Here is a 22,403-nt window from a genome sequence, read left to right as displayed (position 1 = left end):
TTCCACTTAGGGAGTTTCAATTAATTTGAAATGATCAATTTTCTAGCTCAAGCTATGTTTTCAAGATATCGTGATTGTTTTTAAATTTTTTTGCAGTAAATCTGACAAAAAAACGCAGACAAAAATCGCAAAATCTCAAAACATTTTTATCTTCAAACTTTTTTTTCAGTTAAACCTAATTCTCCACTTCACAGGCAATCTCACATATTGTAAATCTCATTAAATCGTCGTCTTTCCTCTTCTTATCTTAGAATTCTGATGCTAGACGGCTAATAGGATCTTTTTTGGGGAAAAAAGAAAAAAATTGATCACCATGCTCCGTATAGCGGCAGACATTTTGTGGGTACGAAGATCTCTCTGTTTGGTCTTTCCAAGTCTCGGAAATTGGATTTTTATGTTTTTCAAAATTATGACAAGTATGTAGTTGGAAAAATATATATTTTTTCTTTCTTGACTGCCAATTCATTGAATACTAAAAACTTTTGGTGCATCAAGACTATATATGGCTATGAAAAAAAACTGTTATCAAAATAAGGCTAGAGAAGATTTTGAATTTAATTTGATCACTTGAAGGTAACGAGACAAGCTCGAGGATTGCTGGGTAAAAAAGGAGTTGCTATTTGCACCCACGCTCCTTTAGCCATTCCAAACTCAAATTTTCTAACCTTGCATCGATTTGTGGAATGGATGGAGTATCAGATTATGATTGGAATAGATGTGATTATTATGCCTTATCCCATGAAAATAAGTCAATTTCCACTCCCTGATGAAATTGATAGAGCACTGCACTATTACGTCAAAAAAGGTCATCTTCGCCTGATGGATCTGCCTTATTACAGGTCGAGAGCGCTTCCAACTCAATTAAACATATTCATTTTTCAATTTTAACGGAACGCCCTTGGTTTGAAACTCCAACCAAGTAGTTTTAGTTCAATTTAAAGTAATTGTTAATTAGTATCATAATCAAGGGTGGATTTAGGTTTTTCTCGAGGGTTTGATTTTGAAACATTTTGTCGCCCTTTTTTTCTCCATGCTCTCCCAAATCCATTTAAATATTTGTTTTTGTCGCAGATAATTTTTTTGAAAAACCGAGCAAAATAGCGAGAAAAAATGCATATTTTTGCCCCTTCCCACAAAATTAGTCTATATTAGCGCCTAAGTCGCCAAGGCGCCTTAACGAAGTATTTAGGTTACGTCAGCCAAATCTGGACATCCTAAAAGGGTACCACCAGACTAAAAAATCAGCGGCGTTAAAACTTTGAAATTTTTTGAGTAATTCCAGACTTTCCCACTCTCAAAAGTATGAGCGAAAAAAATTTTTACCACTTTTTTGGCAAAATTTTCTACATTGAGAGACTATTTTTGACAAAAACTGGGGAAAAATCATGTTTTTGAATTTTTTTTAGAAAGTTTAGGCAAAGAATTGTCCATCAAAATTACTGTATGTTAGCATCAAAGCGTCATCAGAACACTTTTCGGGCGGTGTATTGAATAGCATAAAGCTCGACTAGCATAAAAATCGAAACTTATAAATCAAATTGAATCTCTTTCACTACACTTTTAGGGTGCCTACCACGAAAAGTCTATGATTAGTGATTTTTCATATATGATTAGTGATTTTTCCATAAACCAAAAATTTTGATTTTTTTTAATTCGAGTTTCTCAATTTTTTTTGGTATTTCTCAAAATTTTCATAACCGAACACAAGTGACAAAAAGCTTGGTCACTCAAACGTACAGTAACCAGAGGTTTGACCGTCTCGCAATGTAAAAGTGCATTGGAAACGGCCTGAAATGTCTCAATTCTTCTTACACAAATAATGTAAAAAAAAACTATCAAACTTTTAAGGTGTGGCGAAATTTTTCAACAATGAAAATTTTTAAAAATTTGAATTTTCAAACTATCAGACATTCGTTACAATGTACATAGAGGGTGGAAATTTTAACAAGATCCCCACTCCCCTTGGACTTTGTTGGATTAACTGTACAATGTCCCCCAAAATTGATTTATGGGGGAGAAAATAGGTTTTTTTTTTAGGAAATAACTTAGAGTTTGAGAGCCCGGGTTGACCAAAAAATACTAGTCATACAGTTTTCATATATGGATAATGCTACTCATACAATTTTCATGCAATTCCATAAGTACATAAAATTGCATGAAAGGTCTATGATTAGTATTTTTTCATATATGGAAATTGTATGACTAGCATTTTTCCATAAACCAAAAAATTAATTTCTCAAAATTTTTTTGGTTGTGTTCATAACCAAACACAAGTGACAAAAAGCTTGGTTACTCAAACGTAATAACCAAAGGTTTGGCCGTCTTGCAATAAAAATGCATTGGAAACAGCCTGAAATGTTTTAATTCTGTCTCACACAAATAACATTACGAAAGTAACGAACTTCTAAATTTTGGCAAAAGTTTTTGAAGATGATGGTTTCTAAAATTTTAATTTTTAAATTACCAGACATTGATAAAGGCATACAAAAACATGACATACAAAAGAAAGAGGAGTTTTAAGCGTTTTTGACAAAAGTTATGAAAAGAAATGGTAAAAAATCCAATATTAGTATATCCAGGACTACGTTATACAGACAAAAAATTAAAATTTGCATGCAAAGTTTTTTTAAAAAATGTTTGTTTGAGTACGAAAATCAATTTGCGGTTGAAAAAAACCCAAAAAAAAATTTGGGGCAACTTTAAAAATACTTTGAAAAATTTTTGTCGTCGCCATCAAAAAATGCTAGTCATACAATTTCCATATACGGAAATTGTATGATTAGCAATTTTTTGACAAAAAGTTTTTCTTTTTTATTTAGTTCTATAAACTAATTTTAGTACGATAAGCCAAAACAAGAGGAAAGTTGTCGAAAATTCAATGACATCATTTTTGCAAAATGTATGAAATTTGTATGATTAGTATTTTCTCATAGACTTAGTTTATACAATTGTATGATAAGCATTATTGGTCTATGGAGGTCACCCCGGGGGTTCCTTAGATTTATAGAAAAAAAAATTTATTTACTGAAAATTCATTAAAAATCCATAGTTTAGGTGATTAACAACATTCATGTGCAATCACACATGAAAATTGTGACAACCAATTTTATAAGCGCGTTTGTTCGAAATGCAATCATTATATAGAATTAACTTTCAAATTTAATACGTAACTAGGGGGAAATTCTGCGGTTTATCACTTAGCGGGCGGGGGGGGGGATTGTACGGCTGATTCGTATTGTTTTATGACCTTCAATTTTGCAGTGTTAAACTTTTTGAAAATCACAACCGCCCTTCCACCACCAATCGAGAAAATCCCAAATACCCCCTGATTATATGGACACAAAACAAACATAAGTAACGGTTGTTTTTACGCATTTCACAATTTGTGCAGCATTCAGAGCTCCGTTCCAGCCATTGCTGATCATAGCTTTATTTAAATTTAAGAAATTTCATTTGCTTGATATTTGCTTAATTTATTCAGTTAATTTTCAATTTCTCAGAAATGCAATTTTTACTTTGAAACGATTGTTTTTTTTGTATATCCGAGAACTAAAGCTATCAAAACTATGATACATTTTAAGGTTTTCGAACTTTTATGCTAATCGAGCGGTCACCCACTTTTCGGACTGGTCAGCAAAAAATGAAAATTGTTCTCATAATATATATAGTACGAAAGAGCGACTGCAAAAATTTGGCTATATCACCGCGGGAGGGGAAGGGGGTATTAGAGGCAGACGGATCCATTCAATATCATTCAATATTATGAGAATCAATATTTTGTAGAGGCAACAGTTTTTCTCGAGATGTCCACTGCAACTTTTTTTCGCTGCTTCAACTTTGTATAAATCAATTTATATCAGAAAGGCGATAATGAATAAGATCAAAATGAGAAATATGTTTAACTGCACTGATCAGAGAAGGACATCCTGGTATCCCTCAGGTAAGCAAAAAACGTTTCATATACTCTGAGATGTTATCAATACAACCCGCACTGACAGAAATGGTTTCCGGTCGATTTAAATTGATTTTAAATCGATTTAAAATCAATCCAAATCAATTAACCATGTACATTTTACGAACTTAAATGGATTTTTAATCGATTTAAATTTCAAAAAAATTGATTTAAATGGATTTTGATGGATTTTCCGACTCCCTAATATCCATCCGAATCTCACTTAAATCCATCAGAATCTCACTTAAATCCATTTTAAATTGATTTAAATCGATCTTTTTGAAAATTTTAAATCGATTTAAGTGTCTACCCGTACCGAACTTTTTGGCCATAATCATATCTGATCATTGTAAAATCATGCAAAAGTCATGTCTGTAACAGATGTGCAGCATGTCTATATTCGGCATGCACATACCTGCATCAGACCTGCGTCAGGTGTGCTAACTGAAGATATGCTCACACCTGCAACATGCATGATCATGCCTGAACTGAACATGCTCACACCTGCAGGATACATGATCATACCTGAACTAAACATGCTCACATCTGCAGGATACATGATCATGCCTGAACCGAATATGCTCACAACTGCAGGATACATGATCATGCCTGAACTGAATATGCTCACACCTGCAGGATACATGATCATGCCTGAACTGAATATGCTCACACCTGCAGGATACATGATCATACCTGAACTAAACATGCTCACATCTGCAGGATACATGATCACGCCTGAATCGAATATGCTCATAACTGCATAAACGCCTGAACTGGTAGTTCTTGCTACACTCTTTTTTTAAAAAACAGAATCAAACATAGAAAAAAATGGCTTCAAATCGTGATCTTCAGTATTATAAGATAATTAAAGAAATTGTTAAATTCCAACAACATCATAAACTCACCTTAATAATGTGACACTTTACATCAAATTTTTGGTTTTTTCTCAGATATTTTCTGACATATCGGAGCAGTTTCTGTGTATGTTAAACAAGAGATCAGTTTTGGTACAGGCGTCTTCTGGAATGGGCGTGCCCCTGGATGATCGGGTTGACATCGCTCGTCTGCTGGATGTCACAGGCCTAGGGTGTGGCAGGGATGTAAAAAAATATTTTGTATTTAAATATATTGACAATAAATACATTTAAATAATTTATTTTCCAGTTCAAAAAATAAAATATATTTATTTTTCGTAACAATTATTGTTTGAATTGCAAAGCAGGTTTCCAATAGACGGCTGCTAGGACTATTGCGTTAAACACAGATTGGGCGATTTCGGGCACCAGCTAAAGGAACAATGGCCATGTAAAAATATACGTTTTGTTTTTGTAGGGAAATATTTTATTTCGGGGTCTACTGTGCAATAAACGGATGTCCGCATTTTAATTGCTGGTTATAATGTATAGGGCCAATTGGCAAATTTCAACAGCAAGCAGATAGACGGCTGCGAGCACTTTTGCGTTAAATACAGATTGGGCTATGCCGGATACCAGCGGAAGGAAGATGGCCATGTTAGCAGCCGATTCACCTTTTTCCGAAGAAGGCGAAAATTAAATTTTGTTGATAATTAACTCAAAAAGAAAGCAAACTCCTTCAATTTGGGTCAGCGGAGAGTTAATCCGTCTTAGAAATTGTTCCAAATTAGTTGAAAGAAGCTTATTTGCCATACTGATTTGTTGCATACTTTATATGGCGTGTGGGGGGATGATTTTCATTTAAAAAAAATCAAACTTTAGAAAAAAAATTCATTTTGTTGTATTTCATTTAATTTTTGAATGTTATTACTGCTCCAGAAACCGTGAAAGGTAGTCGGAACATTCAGGGCTTTGCCCTGATACGAGCAGTCTTGTCGGTTTTAATTTCACTTTGTTCCAATCTACTTTAACAAATAAAATTAGAAAAAAATCATGCGCACATTTGTTGTTATTTTTTTCAATGAGGTTAATAGTATCAACCAATCAAATTTCTTTAATTTATCTGCAATTGTTTTGGCTACTGGTTTGCGAAAATTGAAAGATTTTTTTATGTTCCGATCAAAATTTATCAAATTTTAAAAAAATCATGCGTTAAAAAGTAGTCGCACATTTGTTGTTAATTTATTCAATGAGATTAATAGTATCAACCAATCGAATCTTTTTAATTTAACTTATTGCGGCTACTGGTTCGCGAAAATTGAAGGATTATTGGCCAAAAAATTTTATGACGAATATCTTTAATTATAGTTCAAACCGGGGATATTTAGTTTTTTTCAACTATCCCTCCCGTTGACCCCCTGAAACTAACCTGACGTCCTCTTTTTTGGGATGTAGATACGACATAATTTCCTTCATTTGAAGATAGTTGGCTCGAGGAGGTAAATTTGGATAAACTCATGTCGAACAAAATCTGAAAAAGTGAAATTTTAACAACAAAGACCAATTAGTCAAGATACGCGAAGTAATGTATAAATAAACATGAATTTGTCAAGTTTTCAGTCAGGCGTTATCATGTCTGCGGCAGGCATGAACATGTTTCACTCAGGTCTGATCATGTAAGATCCAGGTACGACCATGTCTGTAGAAAAACACGCATGCTCACTTGTGAACAGCCCTTCATAATGGGGGAACAGTCCTGAGAATATTCTCTCCCCTGCTAAATGGATGATCAGCCGTGAAATGGCGCAAAAAGTTCAGTACGGGTAAAAAATTGATTTAAATTGATTTTGATTGATTTTCCGACACGCTCAAATTGTTTTTTTTTGCTAGCAAGGCAAGAAAACATGCTTTTTAGATGACTAACTGTAATATTTTATTCTTGATTTTTTAATAAAAACACACGTGCCAGATGTTTCAGAATTCAAGAACTAAATACAAAATGTTAATATAAACCAAATTTTGAGCACAAAAAAATGCAATAAAATTATTAAAAAACTATCAATATAAATCAGATATTGGGTAAAAACCAATGTATTAATTAGAGAAAAAAAATCGCTAAAAATCAAAACTTAAGCTCAAAACGAAAATCTAGAAAATCCTTATTGTATATCAGATTTCGTTCATTAACATATATAACAAATCAAGAAAATTGTCAAAACAAACCAGATTTTGAGCTCAAATTTATGCAATGAGATCATAGAAAATCATCATTGTAAATCAGATTTTGGGCATCAACATATTTGACAAATAAAGAAAAATGTCCATAGAAATCAGATTTTGAGTTCAAAAAATTTTCCATTCTTGATCTTGTTTTACAAGCATTTTAGTCAATTTTGGTACCTGTAACGACACGTAACAAAAGTTTCTTTTTTTCGTCATTCGTTATTTTGAAAAAAAAAGCGTAAAAAAAGTTGATTTAAATCTATTTAAAATCGATTTGGATTGATTTCATTTTAGGTGAGATTTAAGATCCCTTCAAATTGATTTAAAATCAACTGGAATCGATTTTTCTAGCGTTAAATTTAAAACAATTTAAATCGATTGAAAATCGTTCCAAATCGATCTATACTTTTTTTTTTTTATTTACTTTTTTACAAACTAAATCGATTTTAATTTAGTGTGCATACTTTTTCATACTAAAATTGATCAAAATCTATTCTTTTCAGTGCGGGAATAGCCGAGGATCTCTTTAACTATCTTCTTTTTTAAAGTGGGAAATTTTTTTTACCAGGTTCAAATAAGCCTAACCGTTGATTTATAGTTGTTTATAGGGCAATTCGTTACTGGGTACCAAAAGGGCGATTGTTAAACAGATCCCTATTAGCGATTAGCATGAAAACAGGAAAAAAGCGAGTGACCACTCGCACTGAACAAACTGAGATCGAAATCGATTTAATTAGATTTTTATACAGCTACAATAGTGCAAAAAAATGAAATTACGATAGCACTTTTAGATAGGTAAATCAATTTGTAATGGATTAAACGGATTTTTGCAGGGCAGTAAAATCATTCATATTCTAACAAAAATGATGTAAGGTAACTTTTATTTTAAAAAAATCACATAAGAATAACCTCCATCGAGCTGCAGACCAAAAGTCGCTCGAGGATAATTTTTTTTCGTAAAATATTGTAATGAAAGAATTCCTTATGAGTTTTTCAAATCTAAGGGCCCTCAGTATGAAAAAAAAAATTAAGCTAAATTTTTCCAAAATTCATTTTCTTATCAACGCTCAAGGCCCAATTATCTTGTGCAAATGACATACAGATGAAAACTGAACTGAGAGAAATTCAATTTTGACGCAGAAAGTTTACAAGTTAGTTAGATTCTTTCAGGTCAACGAGTTTTTTTTCAGGTCATACAACATCACGAAATCGGATAAAAATATACCTTATAAATTTCTTTTCAGTAAGAATTTAGAATGTTTTAGATCGTAGAATGTTTTACCTTGAGACTTGCAGGCAGTATGTAGAGACTAATAGTGGGTTAAGATGGGTTAGTCATTAAGTGCAGTTGAAATTGAGACCTCGCATATTTCGCAACTGCCCCCCCCCACTCCCCCGGATTGGGAACCACTTGTTTGATCCCAATGAGAGTTGGAGGTGTTATAATAGAGATGATTTAAGCCCGGCATGAAAAAACTCAGACTCCCGGAACCCCTGGAAGGCAAGTGATAACAATTCACGAAAAAGCAGTGAGCATTTTTTTGTAAAACAGTCGGAATGACTTTTTACTTGGACCGGTGATAGACCTAGGCAAAGAGAGTTCGTTGCTAGATTTTTGAGCACTTCCGGCCATTACTTCAGGTTTTACGCCCTATGTAAACAAAACACTTTTTTGGCTATTTTTCAATCACCAGTAACGTTAGGAAGCTGAAAATTAGAGGGTTGAAAGGTTAGCAAGATGCCTATAACATATCCAAGTTTGAATCTAATCCGAGGACTACGCCGGAAGCTTTTCTTACCTAAAAACCGGAGGTAGGCTAATTACACCTAATAGTGATAATTAATTTTCGATTTTTTTGCAGCAGTGGATATTGAACCCCAGCCCAGTAAGATCACCCCTCGTGACCCAACCCTCCTCGGGCCTCCTTCCGGTGGAAATGACAATTTCCGGAAAAAGTGCTAATATACCCAAATTTGATGAAAACATGGGAAGGGATGATCGGATATGAATGAAAATTGGTGGGAATGATCCATCAGCGGTCCTAAGTTGCTTAACCTTGTTTGAACCCATCTAACCGCTGGTGAAATCTATTTGACTTTGTAGCATTTGGGATCTTCAGACCGCAGGATACACCTAAAAAGCGATAAATTAGCACTGTAAGGACCCGTAAGGGGTGAATACCCGTTTAAGGACTAAGTGGAGGTCCTCAACACCAGAAACTTAATTTTTGACCTTTGGACCTGAGCGAAAGTGCTTAACATGTAATTAGCAAGCATGGGGGTCAACTTGACACACCCCACTTGGATTTTGGATAAGGTTGTTAAACAAGTTTAAAAAACCAGCCCCGGACTTGTGTGCTCATGTATGGGAGAAATTGGAATCACGGTAGGAATTTTCCATGATTAGCCGTGGCATCGGAAATGATTTCTCATGGTGTTTTTGGGCCCATATCGGACACGGGGAAGGAAACGGCCCAGCCGTGGAACTTAGGGGGAAACTTAAAAAATAGGACGAAATTGAAAACTTTTGGGCTCATTTGGGAAAGCAACAATCCACCCGTTTAGGTGAACTACCCAATCCATTGAAAAGGGAAAAATTAGGGATAAATAAACTTAAGTCATGCAAAATGTCATTGGTCAAAAGCGATTGGTTAATTAGTTTGTAGTTGAGCCCGATATTTGCTAAATATGTCCTGACTAGTTGAGTTCGATCGCGGTGTTTACTTAAGGGTGCCCTGAATGGTGGTTAAGCTGATAGTTCTTGAGTATTAGCTAATTAAGTGAAAGTCAGTTCTCATGCGGAGTGATATCATTCTGACCTGAATGAGAAAATAAAAAGGCATAACGATAAGCTGTTAAGGTAAAACCTTAGAGAGAGAGACAAAAACAACTGGGTTAGAGTATAGTTGGTTCTCGTTTGTAGAAAACTTTTGAGGCTTGGAGAATTCAGACGGCCCTAAAGTGTGACACGTGTAATTTCTGAATAGTTAGTCACGAGAGTCTCAGAAAAAGTGCGTACTCCATAGTGCGTAACCAGTAATAAAGAACTATTTCTAACTTATCTGGTATGCTTATTGCTAATATTGCTGTATTATTGCTTTTCTAGCAATAGTACCCTCACCTGGTACGCCGTAAGAAATGTTCAACTATTACTTTGCTTGCATATGATATAAAAATTGGCAGGGTAAACTGTTGGCGGGTAAACTGTTGCACATTGGTTCTTGCCTGTTCTGTGTAATATTATATGTTTCTTTATGATTTGCCATTTATGAGAAAATCTAAGTTATTCCAGTCTAAATTTTGTTTGCATCAAATTATAGTTCATTTTCGTGCGTAAAAATGATACTGCCGACTTTTTCTTCAGAGTTTACAGAATAGTAAGAATAGCCCAAATCATAACATTTTTTAAGGAACCAGTCGCTGTTTACAAGATGTTGGCTTGGTCAAAACTGTTACATATGACACACTGCTATCTCAAGCACGCTCTGGAGTTCGAATATATCCTGTCTCTTGACCTGGATGAGGTACCTGGGTTTCACGTGGATCGACGGCCCAACATTTCAGAAGCCATATCCTCAATGAAAGCTGCTCTGGGAAGTTCAGGTTATTTCAAATTAGGCTTTAGCTTGTGTCAATTTAATCGCTTCCTCGTTAACAACATTACGTTAACAAAAAGGCCAAACTGTGCATTTTGTGAATTGTAACCCGAGTCGAGATTTTTCACCTAATTTGAAGCAAGATTTGAGCGGTTTGAGCGGTTTTTTTAGACAATTACGCTCAAAATCTTGCTTCAAAATGAGCGGTTTGAGCGGATTCCGCAACAAGGACGCTACCTTTGTTCTTCTTTTGTTCTTTCATTTTCTTTGATAGTTGCGACTAATTTTAACATGTTTAAAGACTTGTACTTGGAATCCAGGAACATACAGACAAAAAATGTAACGTATCAAGTGCACAGTTTGGCCCCGTAATGAAAAAAGTTAATCATATGATTCCATAGCATGGAAAAATAGAACAATTCCAAAGAAAAGATTTGTATGGAAAAGGCACGATAAGCCTTTCCCATACTAATGTGAATTGTAATATAAGCGTTTTTCCGATAACTAATATTTTTAACGTTTTGAATTTGGCCTTATAATGTTCTTTTGTTCAAAAAAAAATCTCACAGATAAAATGGATTTGGAGATTCATCTTCTAATTAAACTGATGAAAAACCCAGAGATATAAAAAAATTGTAACTATCTGTTTGTGGATGAAGCTTTCTACTTCAAAAACTCCGGGTTGTTTTTTGGCAGTTTTTTGGTTATATTACCACATGAAATTTGAAAAGTTATATTGATTATGGCTTTCGGTCTGTTTTGTTTGAAAAAAATTAAGACGGACTACTTTTGAGACGTAGGTACATCAGTTTGGTTGAGCATAAAGGCGATTTTTTTTTCTCATTTTTGAAGTGACATTCATTACGAAAATATTATTTAAAAAATTGCATTTTGAGCAGGGGCGGATCTAGGATTTTCTCGAGGGGGGCAGATTTTCAAAAAAATTTTGAAATTTTGTGGGCCTTTTTTTAGGTCGAGCAAATTGATTTTCCGAGCTCTGACAAAGCAGTAAAAAGTCCAAAATTTGGCCAACATTTCTGCGCCGCAGGCAAAATTTAAAAAAAAAATAGGCTAAAATGGCGTTTTTAGGTTCTTTTTGGAAATTGTTTACCAACGTTTACGATCTCAAGTTCTCTAAATTTGAAAGTGGTGAAAATGCTAAATGAGATGGTAGTAGTAGCGGGAAACTGCACATTGGGGCGGTATTCCTTGTCTTCTTGGCAGGCGGGGGTAGGGATTATCTCTGTTCCTGTTTTACAAAAACGATTTTACTGCAATTTTACTGCTGTGTCATTTTACTGCAAAAACAATTTTACTGCTACATTTGTTACATCGCCTTTGTTTGATTTTTTGTTGCAAGCTTCAGTTTAGATTAACATGTATTCACATTAGTGTAAACAGGAGTTCATGATAAGATTGTTAAACAATATTTTGAGATTTACACTTAAAAGCGAAATTTCATTAGAAGATTGTTCAATAAAGAACACCCTTGCGTCCAACCTAACCAGAATTTGGTTCGGCGGACACATGTATCAGCCTAACAAAGGGCGGGTAAATTTCCCTAAAGCGATTTCTTAATTTATATGACTTTGCTATACGAACAAGGCCGGTAAGTGGCGGTGTTACGCGGCCAATTTATTTTGGGGTCTATTCTTCATTTACATTCCCTTCTCCATTCTTGAGTCCAGGATGAAGACTTGAGTGCAGCGTTTTCGTTAAACATGCAGATTGGTAAAACTATAGAAGGTCTTACCAATATGAAGTGGCTAGGGGTTTATCGATCTTTGTCTGTATTGTTACTTCGTACAGGGGTTAGTGGCATTGAGCTGACAAACTCTTCTGTTTGACAACAATTGGAGAGAAAAAGTCTCAAGACAATTCTACTGAATTCAGTTTAATGAGCTCGATAGTCAAACTTTGTTTGAGAATGTGAAGGAGTCTGTACCACGGCCCGCCAAAATGAGGAGTAGAAGGAAAATTGAGACGCCACTGATCTGAACAATTGAGAATGTTGTTTCTCGGTTTTGAGCGAATGTTTTTTTTCTGAGTTTTTGTTTGGCACCAAGAAAAATAGAACAATTGTTACGAGTCAGCTAAAAAATAAACGTAGCCTCTTGTTCTTTCTTTATCCACAAGAGAATCAGAGTCATACGTATTTCAGGCCAAAATTAGTTTAAAAAAAGTTTTTTTTTCTGTGTAGGGGTCAGTTAATTGCTATATCTCCAACATCCTTCCCTAAAATAATGTGTTGCAATTTGGTGAACAGGTAACCGCGCCCTTTATCGAAGCCTTTGAGATGTACATTGCAACGACATTTAGAAGTGACCAAATCCTAATTTTGAGATACCCATGCGGTTGCGGGTAACAAGTTTGTACTTGAAACTTTTTTTGTCGCATCTATGAAGGGTTTGAAATAGATGCCTTGTCCATTGAGTTCGTCCAGTTTTTGTTTGAAATCTAAGCAATGTCAGTTGACGACGACATGAGCTATGCGAGCTCCAAGTGCCGCTGCTTGTAATTCGAGTTTGAGTACAATTTTATGGGCTGTTTTATGGGCGCACATATGGGAAACGGGCACAAGGTTTGATAATTATTACAAACACGATTGCAGATCACTGCCTTATAAACAATTTGTGAGTCGTCTATTACGACATGCAACTGATATCTTAGGTTGAATATGTCAAAATGAAACATCTTGGAAGCTAAAGCAAGTCAATTGAAACTTGAAAAACTTTATTTTTTTTTCTTCGGAAGCAGAATTTGAGATTTGGAGGTTTTCGACATAATTTTGAAATTTGGTAGGTATTCAGACTGCTCCAGATTTTTTTCAATGTCTCGTTTTTTTGCAGCCAGGCTGAAAACTTCAGTGTAGCGTTTTAGTTAAGAGTGCAGGCTGGAGAATTTACAAAAGGCCTCCCCAGTATGATCTAGTTTGGGTTCAGGGGGCTCTGTACAGGGCTCAGTGGCTACCGTTTCGATAGCCTTCTGGCTTTTGTTTTGGAAGACTTCTGTTTCGTCGGCAACAATTGTAGAGAAAACGTATCATGACAGTTCTAGTGAGCCAAGACTCAAAAAAAGAGCTCTATAGTCAAACTTCGACTGAAAATTTGAATGAGTCTCTACCACTTCCCTTTAAATCAGGAGCAGAGAGAGAGAGGGTCGAGACACCATTTTACTAAACGTTTGAGTCTGTTTTTTTTTCAGTTTTTCTTTGAGTTGACCGAGCGGTTTTTTGTAGTTTTTGTCTGGCACCAATAGAACTCGAACCATTGTCTTAAGTGAACTACTTGATATTGCTCTTCTACCTTTGACCGTGCTCTACCAATGAAGGTTAGATGCCTCTACCTGCAAATAAAATGTAGATCGTGACGCTATTTAGAAGTAGCGAAATTTTTAACGTAAGAAACCCTCGCGGTTGCCCACAACAGTTTCGTCTATAAAAAAATTATTACATCTTTGACTGCTTTGAAGTAGTTGTATTTTCCTTGAGTTCGTCGATTTTTTAGTTGTTCAAGAATTCCATAGCTGTTCATTGTGATGAACAATTGAGGAAGACGTTGTAGGGGTTGAGCGTGCCCCTTGTGAATTTTCAGTTTTTAGCATTGGTTTTTTCTTGAACTTCTTGCATGCGGTGTGCAATATAGTTTTTCAACTTTACATCAGTACAACAGTGCTGTGACGCCAATATGGTTTTCATTGAGATCTACGGAATGTCGGTTGACGATGATTTCAACTAAGCGAGCTCCAAGTACAGCCGCTTGTAGTTCGAGCTTAGGTATACTTAAATTTTATGGCTCAATTTGGCCCGACTTGTCAGAAAGAAGCACAAGGTTTGACGTTTGTCCTGAACACGATTGCAGATCACACTGCAATGAGCACTTTTGAGGCGCCGATAAAAGCATGAAACGGACATTTTGGGTTAGAAAATGGTCAGTTTGAATCATCTTGGTATTTTGAAAAAAGTAGAAGCTATATACCTCTCAACCCAAACTTAAGGCTTTTTTTATTATGCGGAAGCACATAATCACACGCAACGCCTTCTTCTCAAGTATCTCCAAGAGTTTTCATCAATGTTATAACTGCTAAGGCCATGATATCAAGAATAAAAACAAGCAAGCGATGAATAACATGAGTTTCCGTATAAAGTATTTTCTTTTCCTGTAGTTTCCAGTTTTGACAACCTTGAATCATGAAGACGGCTTTGTTTTTATTCTACATACCAGCCAGGACACGGAAATTTGTTTCGTCTGTGCCACATTGATAAACCAGGACAGTTAAGGCAGTCAATTGATTTCAACTGAAACAATTTTTGTCAGGTTGAATCCAACTCTAAAAAGGGTAAACTTGAGACTCTGAGTAAACAATCCACTTTTTTTTTCAATTTCAAAGAAGTGCACAGATTTTTCCATGTTGAATCTTTTTGGAGTTAGTAGTTTAATTTCCTAAGACTGTGCAAACTCATGAGCTGTTTGCTCTAGAACTAAATTAGCTATTGATTGCGAGCATCTGGCTCTAATTATCAGCCTTTTTTGCCGACACTGTTTTCTTGTGCTCGTTGTTATTCACGGAAAACTAAGGTCGGGTTGATCCTTTTCTATGATATCTGACTGCTTGAACTTAGTTTTAACCCCTGATAATGCAGCGTTATGGTGTTCGCGAAACTGTAGGGGGAAACTAACCAAATTAGGGATAACATCAAGTCCAGTTCGCAGGTTGCTGTTGAGTGAACTTGCTTTGATAAATGATGCTGCTTTAGAAACTTTTCAAAATTTTCAATTTATTCTTTTTCGTTAGAGACGGGAAGATGGAGGAGATACCATAATCACTCTAGTGATTGGTCGCTAAAGCGACAACTTTTCATAGTGTTTCTTGATATCTGTATCTAGAGTGTTATGATACAACTCTGGGAGAAGCGAGTGTTAGAATACACCTCTGGGAGAAGCGGGTCTTTTTCTAAACGTTTTTGAAGGCTTGGAAGTCGTGCCTTAGCCGAGCTGAAATTGTTAGCTAAATGACCTTATCTTTCCACAAAATCAACTTTGTAACGGTCGCTAATTTGTCCTAAGGTTTCATGGTGAGTTTTGTATGCCTCTTTATCGCTAACCGAAGAAAATTTTGGCTGCCCAATTCGGTTCCTGTGGACTCGACGGACCATAAACATGCAAAAAATCTGCAATTGGTCGTTCGTTCTTCAGCGTTGCTAATGTCATTTTTCTGTCGTATGCTTTATAGTTGGCAAGGTAATAGTTCAATTTTGGAGGTCACTCATTGCAAAAGGTGAACTTTGGGGCCCTCGCAGTTATTGCGCAAAATGGATTAGACCGTTTCGATGCCTAGAACACCTTGAGTTCTGTTTCTTGTTAACTGATGACAACGAACATAACAGTATATGTCGGGTAGATTCAGCAGGGGGGGGGGGTGAAAACCTTCATATATTACGATAGGCTATACACTATCTGGTCTTCACCCTATGTATTAACATAGGGAATGGATTTGCCAATGTCTTAAGATAGGGAATAGAAATGATAAGGTGTTCTTTTTCGACCCAAAGAAAGAGCAAATTAAGTTTTGTCCAATCGAGCAATCATAATCCAGTTTTCTTCTCTATCATTGCTTGGAGCTGAATTAATTATTGCAAGAGAGTATTTTGTTACTTGAGGAATTTTACCAGATGTTGTAGGACCCCATGTTTTTGAACTTGAGCTCAGGAGTTCTTTCGATAAGTTGCACAATTAAAAATTTAACCATCATTGCAAATGCTAGCTGATTTACATCTAAAATCAAAGAAATTGATGATTTATTGGTGCAACTTAGGATTAAAAAAGTAAGATTATTGACGTGCACGCATTCAAGTTTTGAATCAACAAAGTCCAATACACTAGTCTTAGAACTGGACAAAGGTTATTGAACACTGTTTTACAGTCTAGGTTGAAAAAATTTCTCGAGTTCTTAACTAAAATCATTCCTTGTCTACTTCGTCTGGAGATTTAGATCTGAAGAAGAACAAAATAGATGGTACAGAGGCAATTACAATGAAAAGTCCCAAAAAGGTACAATATTTTTGAAGGAACCTGGAAGCTCAAAAAATAATGAAAATTTGTCAATTTGAACGTTTGAAAGTCTTTCTCCCAAGTCTATCACTTCGGTTATTTGCTCCAAGGAAAATTGGAACAAATTTTTTAATCTTAAGCTTTCTCCACTTAGTTCTGGATAATGCAACTGTTTAGCTGCATCCTGTTTTAAAGTAAAGTCCAAAACAGGCTTATAATGAGAAGAGCTGGAAATTCTTCGTTTGCCTTCATTGTTGTAAGATAAAGGCGGCCAAGGAGAAGTTGTATCTAATGAAACAATTGCTTCCCCCCCTCCCCCGAAAAGTTGTAAGCTCTCTCGAATGAAATTATTGATAATTGAAAGGGCTTTCATAAAAAGATGCCGCATTAGCTGATTTTGTATTCATTGCAACAGCTATTCTTTTTATTGGAGTATTATTGAAACCATTTTTCTGTATAAACTGGTTTGGAATGATAAAAAACCTTGCTATAGTTTCCATGTAATTGTAATGAACAGGTTGCCTTTTCAGATTCCATCGCAAGTATTGATGAATAGGTTCAGCTACTTAAATTTTTCCACTAAACAGCCAACAATCAACCACTTCAAGACTAACATTTAGATTATCACACAGCATGTAAAATTAGGTCTAGCTCGAATTAGTTCAATTTGAACTTTGATTTTTGGTGTGTCAAGTTTTCATAAGTAAACAAATCAATAGTAAGCCTCCCATAGAGTAAAAAAATTATTTATTGTTCCTGAGGTATTTGCTGTATCAGCGAACGGGTACAAATCCAATGCTTCCGAAAATCTTCAAAATTATATTCATGACAAGCAAGTATTCCTTTATCACTCACTGATGAATAAATGAGTTCGTTCGATATTTGTTCTTTTTGAGGATATAAACCATCAGCGTTGTAAACCATTGTTTTATTAAAATAAACTTCACAATTGGAGAATAGAGAATGTAGTAGCTTCTTTACATTGGTTAAGTAAGATTTTGGTTCCTCATCTGAGTAATACTCTGATTTTGCTTTTTTTTCTGATTTTTTTTGAAGCATCAAACAACCTTCTTTTTGATCAATTAAAGCTTAAAATGAGGTGGGGCTCACGCTTACCCAATGCAAGAGTACGGTCTATCTCAAATTCAAATTCATACTGGTTTCATCTAGAGACGTATGGGAAATACTTCGTGTGTAAAATGACATAACTATTTCCAAAACTTGGATTTTAGCAAAAATCTTTAATGAAGATGCCTAAAAGCTCCGTCTGAAAATGAATACTTTGATTTATACTCAATTTTTTTGTCAAAAACATGTTTGCGATAGCGACTGGTTTTGGAACTACTTTTTCAAGAAGGAGTTCTTCTAGATTTACGCTTGGATATCTTTTTTCCACCTACAAAATGTTTTCGAGCTGTTTTTCTTCCAACATTTTTTGCACGTGTTCTGAGTTTTTTCGTCCACCAACGACTTCTCCAATCTCGGGTGCTGCAATTTCAAAAGAGTGAGCTCAAATTCTTTTTGCAGCTAGTACTAAATAATTTTTTAAAGAAGGGTTTGCAGTGTTTCCAAGAGTTTGTGCAAGAGCACCAAAACTTCTTCCTCGCTGTCTTGCATGGGAAATGCATAAGTTGAATGAGCCACCATTTCGGTTGCATTAGCTGAATTTTGAGCAATCATTTCGTATGAAGTATAAATCAAAAAAAGATAATAAGATATCTTGCGGAACAAGAGAACAACTCGTGTAATTCCTACGGACACGAAAGTTTTTTTTTCACCTCTAGTATACTAGTATTCTTTACTTCAATTTTTATGCGCTGCAAAGAGTCTTTTGATAATTTCCTAATTTGAAGATTCGTAAAAGACTCACTGTTCATGTACTGTCCTGCAGATATTATGTCTGGTTTTTTTTTACTTTGGAAAAGAAAGGGATACAACGAAAAAAAGAGTTTTCGTGTCACCTACTAAATTGTATTCTATAATATGACTAAATGCCTTCAGAGAATGTATTCTTAGTTATAATGTCGTAAGAATACTGAGGAAAATGTGGTCCTTTTCCACACTTTATAACCCTTGTCTGATTTTGCTCTAAATTGCAACCAAAAACATGACTCAAATCAGCATTTTGAATGATAAAATGGGAATAATCGTCAGGTATTTGAATGTCTATTTTTTGTGTTATCTTATCTTGTAATACATGATATCCAATATAATAATATTTTTGTGCACTTATACGTTTTTTGAACTTTGTCATTCATGGCTCCAATTATATCAACAAAACTTGGATACAATCCAGGTTCAACGTGCATCGGTGCAATCTTCTTTCTTTTTCCTCATAATTTTCTCTCCCATCATTGACAGTAGACTTCCCTCAGCAACATTTTGATACAATGAAGGGTACGATATTTCTGAAATAGCAAACTCCCGTTCTCCCTGAAGATGTTTTTGTTCCCGTAGAAAGTTTGTAAAAGAGCTAAGACTATTGTTGGGACAGCAACTAAAAGAAGCAATAGAAACTAGCTCAATAGTAAAAGAGTTGATGACTACTGTGCGAAAAGAACATTTCCTCAGCTCTTTTTCATATAATTTGCCTAAAATTTTTCTCTTCTGAGGTCTTCGATAATATAAATTGCCGCTTTCTTTGCTGATATTGATGATATTTTAAAAGTTTCATCGGCAAACTGTGGCCTGTATCTTTTTCAGAACGGACTATCATTTTTCGGAATTATCACTCTGTCACCAATTTTGAATTTTGGTTTAGTATATTTCTTAAATGATCTGTTTAACAGAATCGATAAGAAGTCATCTTTTTAAAATCGATAAGAAGTCGTAGATTTTCCAGTAGACCAATTTTTGTGACAGTTCACGCTAGAATCAAACTATTGGAAATTGAGAAACTTTTTTCCACCATGTTTTTCTATATAACGATATATTATATGTTTTATAGACTGAATTTCCTTCTCTGGAAATACAGATTTTGTTTCACTCATTGTTGGGTAAAGTTCAATGTTTTTCTCCTTGCAAAAACATTTTGAAAATTCTGTCATACTCTATTCACTTATCAACCCAAAACTTTTCAGGAGTGTTTTTCGAGAATTATTTTTTAAAAAGCTTGCAAAGGGTCGTTGGATTAATTTGTTTTTATTGTTTTTGAACTCCGACAAATCTCCAAAAAAAATATATTCAGCAACTTTTGAATACTTAACCCCATTGTTTTGACTATCAAAACTTGTCTCCAAAAGCCAAGTGAATACACCAGATTTCATTGATATTTTTGGAAAAAATTGAAGTCTTCGGAAACGTCTTATTGGTGAACGAAATGTTGTATAAAATGTCGTGGTTTGAAAGAATAGTTCTGCTTTTTTTTTGATAAACCGCTCGCTTTACTCAAGTTTTGCACAGACCGTAGGCAGCTCTAACCCTAGAATACAATCTGTTTAGTCTTACCTTTCCAGATTTCGAAAAAGATCCAAGTTCCTCTGTCTGTTGCGATGGCATGCTTGTTGATAACAATTTAAGTGGCTTTTGATGTGATTCCAAATTGATAAAATAGTTATCTGAAAAACTGGTATCTTTTCGCTTTAGTGCGCACACAAAATCTGCGATAGATTCTTCTGTATCTGGATTATCGAATACTATCTTTTCTGACAAGCTCAGTTTGATTCTAGGAGAATTCAAAACTAAATCAACAAGGTGCTCATTGTTACTCGTGTTCAACCCCGAATTTACAGCACTGTTAATTGAATCAAAGTCTTTTTGTACAATCGTCTCTTGTTCTTGCTTTTGTTCCAATTTTTTTTCTTCGAGGTGTTTTTGTGATTGATAAACTGAGTGCGGAACTGAAAGAAACTGTTCCATATTAGGTCAATCGTTTAATGTACAATTTCGTTGGAACAGAACCCATCTTAGATCAATATCTATGTGAATCAACTGTTTTTGGGATTAAATCATTAAATAAATGAACATAAGAATCGATGTTGCATCTTAATATCACCCTTTTAATTGAGATCCTAGTCCTAGTTGTTGACTTAATGTGTTGATTTTTTAAAAAAAACTCTTGGTGACCTGAACAAGTATGTGCACTTGTTTTGTAACTCCACATTTCTTTTCAATTCGCATTGATGAATAAATTGCGTTTGATGTAAATTCTGTTTAGACCCCTGGGTCTTCCAGAAGTGCCAAATTTTGCAAATTATTTGAAATTTCTTTACAATAAATATCAACAATAGACAGATACTTAGTTCCGTTTTTAGAAAAGTTTTCAATCAAATCAAAATCTACTCCTTAGATAAAGTTGAGGGTTATTCTTTGCATTTGACTGTAACAAGATTGATAGTAATAATGAAAGTAAAAAACTTTGTCGAAAGCTGGTTGAAAAGTACTAATTTTCAACTAATCAAAAAATTTTTTTCCAGATCCACTTGGACCATCTAGGGAAAAATTTAAAACACGTTCTTTCGGAGATATTTGTTTTTTTAAGCTTTGGAGAAGATAAAACTTAACCGCTCCGACTTGACATTATAGCTACTCAATCTGTCGTTTCTTCACATGTTGTGAATAACCATAATTGACCGATTGCACTTACTAGCAAAAAAAAACTATAAAAAAATTGACACAGAAAGACTAAAAGAGACCTTATACATGTATGTCCAAACAATTTCCATGATTTTTGTAAGTGATTTTTTCATCAAAAACAAATTTTCCCCTAAACTTATGTGCTTGTCACATGGATCGAACATCTTAACTCTAGAAAGAAGAATTTGACACTGACATTTAAACGAAGTTTTAAAAAGGTTTTACAATGAAAATAAAATGATTTACAGTATCTTAAAAAAACCGAGTCCAAGTTAAATATGCAAATGGTTTTCTTCCTGCAGGTGGGAGAGTTTTTGCATGTCGAATTATGTAGTTGATACACCTCCAATCATATTCTTCATCTTTCGAAATCAGATTCTGAACTTTTGAGCATGCGTAGTCATCCAAATTATTAGTAGCCTTGGTTTGCAGAGTTTCTGACAGAACTTCAAGTTTTTCAAAGCCTGTGGCAAAAACTTCCTTTTTTGAGAGTACCAGATTTTTCTAAATTCTTTCGAGTTCAGTATGTTTTTTGTTACCGCTGCTCAAACTGATTTCATAAAGATACTTTGTACATCTTGTAGATTGGGATGTTTTATTATTTTTTGTGGGGAAGAAATGAATATATTAGTTTGTCCATCCTTATAAAGTCCTAGCTCCTTTACTGTATTGTTTTCAAATTATTCAATTTCCAAAACAACCAGACTCATCATTCTTACTGTTTTCTCTGGAGTTTTTTTTAGTTGAAAAGACTCTTAAGATCTTTTTTTTTGATATCGGATTGGTATCCTACGATTCTTGAAAAGACTCAAAAGACAACTTTAGTTGAAAAGACTCAAAAGACTCGAAAGCTGGTTGAAAAGTACTAATTTTCAACCAATCAAAAAGTTTTTCCAGATCCACTTGGACCATCTAGGGAAAAAATTAAAACACGTTCTTTCGGAGATATTTGTTTTTTTAAGCTTTGGAGAAGATAAAACTTAACCGCTCCGACTTGACATTATAGCTACTCAATCTGTCGTTTCTTCACATGTTGTGAATAACCATAATTGACCGATTGCACTTACTAGCAAAAAAAAACTATAAAAAAATTGACACAGAAAGACTAAAAGAGACCTTATACATGTATGTCTAAACAATTTCCATGATTTTT

At 34.8% G+C, this 22,403-nt stretch overlaps 1 protein-coding gene across 1 annotated transcript in view; it reads left to right on the top strand.

The window, feature by feature from the left end:
* Positions 1-573: 573 nt before the first annotated feature.
* The window catches only part of LOC134848115 (uncharacterized), a 45,446-nt gene continuing 23,616 nt past the window's right edge, over positions 574-22,403 (top strand). The window contains exons 1-3 of the mRNA XM_063865462.1: positions 574-839; positions 3,916-3,940; positions 10,440-10,632. Of these exons, the coding sequence (XP_063721532.1) occupies positions 688-839; positions 3,916-3,940; positions 10,440-10,632 (370 nt within the window). The 5' untranslated portion in view covers positions 574-687. The remainder of the gene's footprint in view (positions 840-3,915; positions 3,941-10,439; positions 10,633-22,403) is intronic.

This window comes from Symsagittifera roscoffensis, chromosome 6 (assembly GCF_963678635.1).
Source record: "Symsagittifera roscoffensis chromosome 6, txSymRosc1.1, whole genome shotgun sequence".
Lineage (NCBI taxonomy): Eukaryota > Metazoa > Xenacoelomorpha > Acoela > Convolutidae > Symsagittifera > Symsagittifera roscoffensis.
The sequence above is the reverse complement of the archived record's forward strand: the minus strand, read 5'-3'. Positions and strand labels throughout refer to the sequence as shown.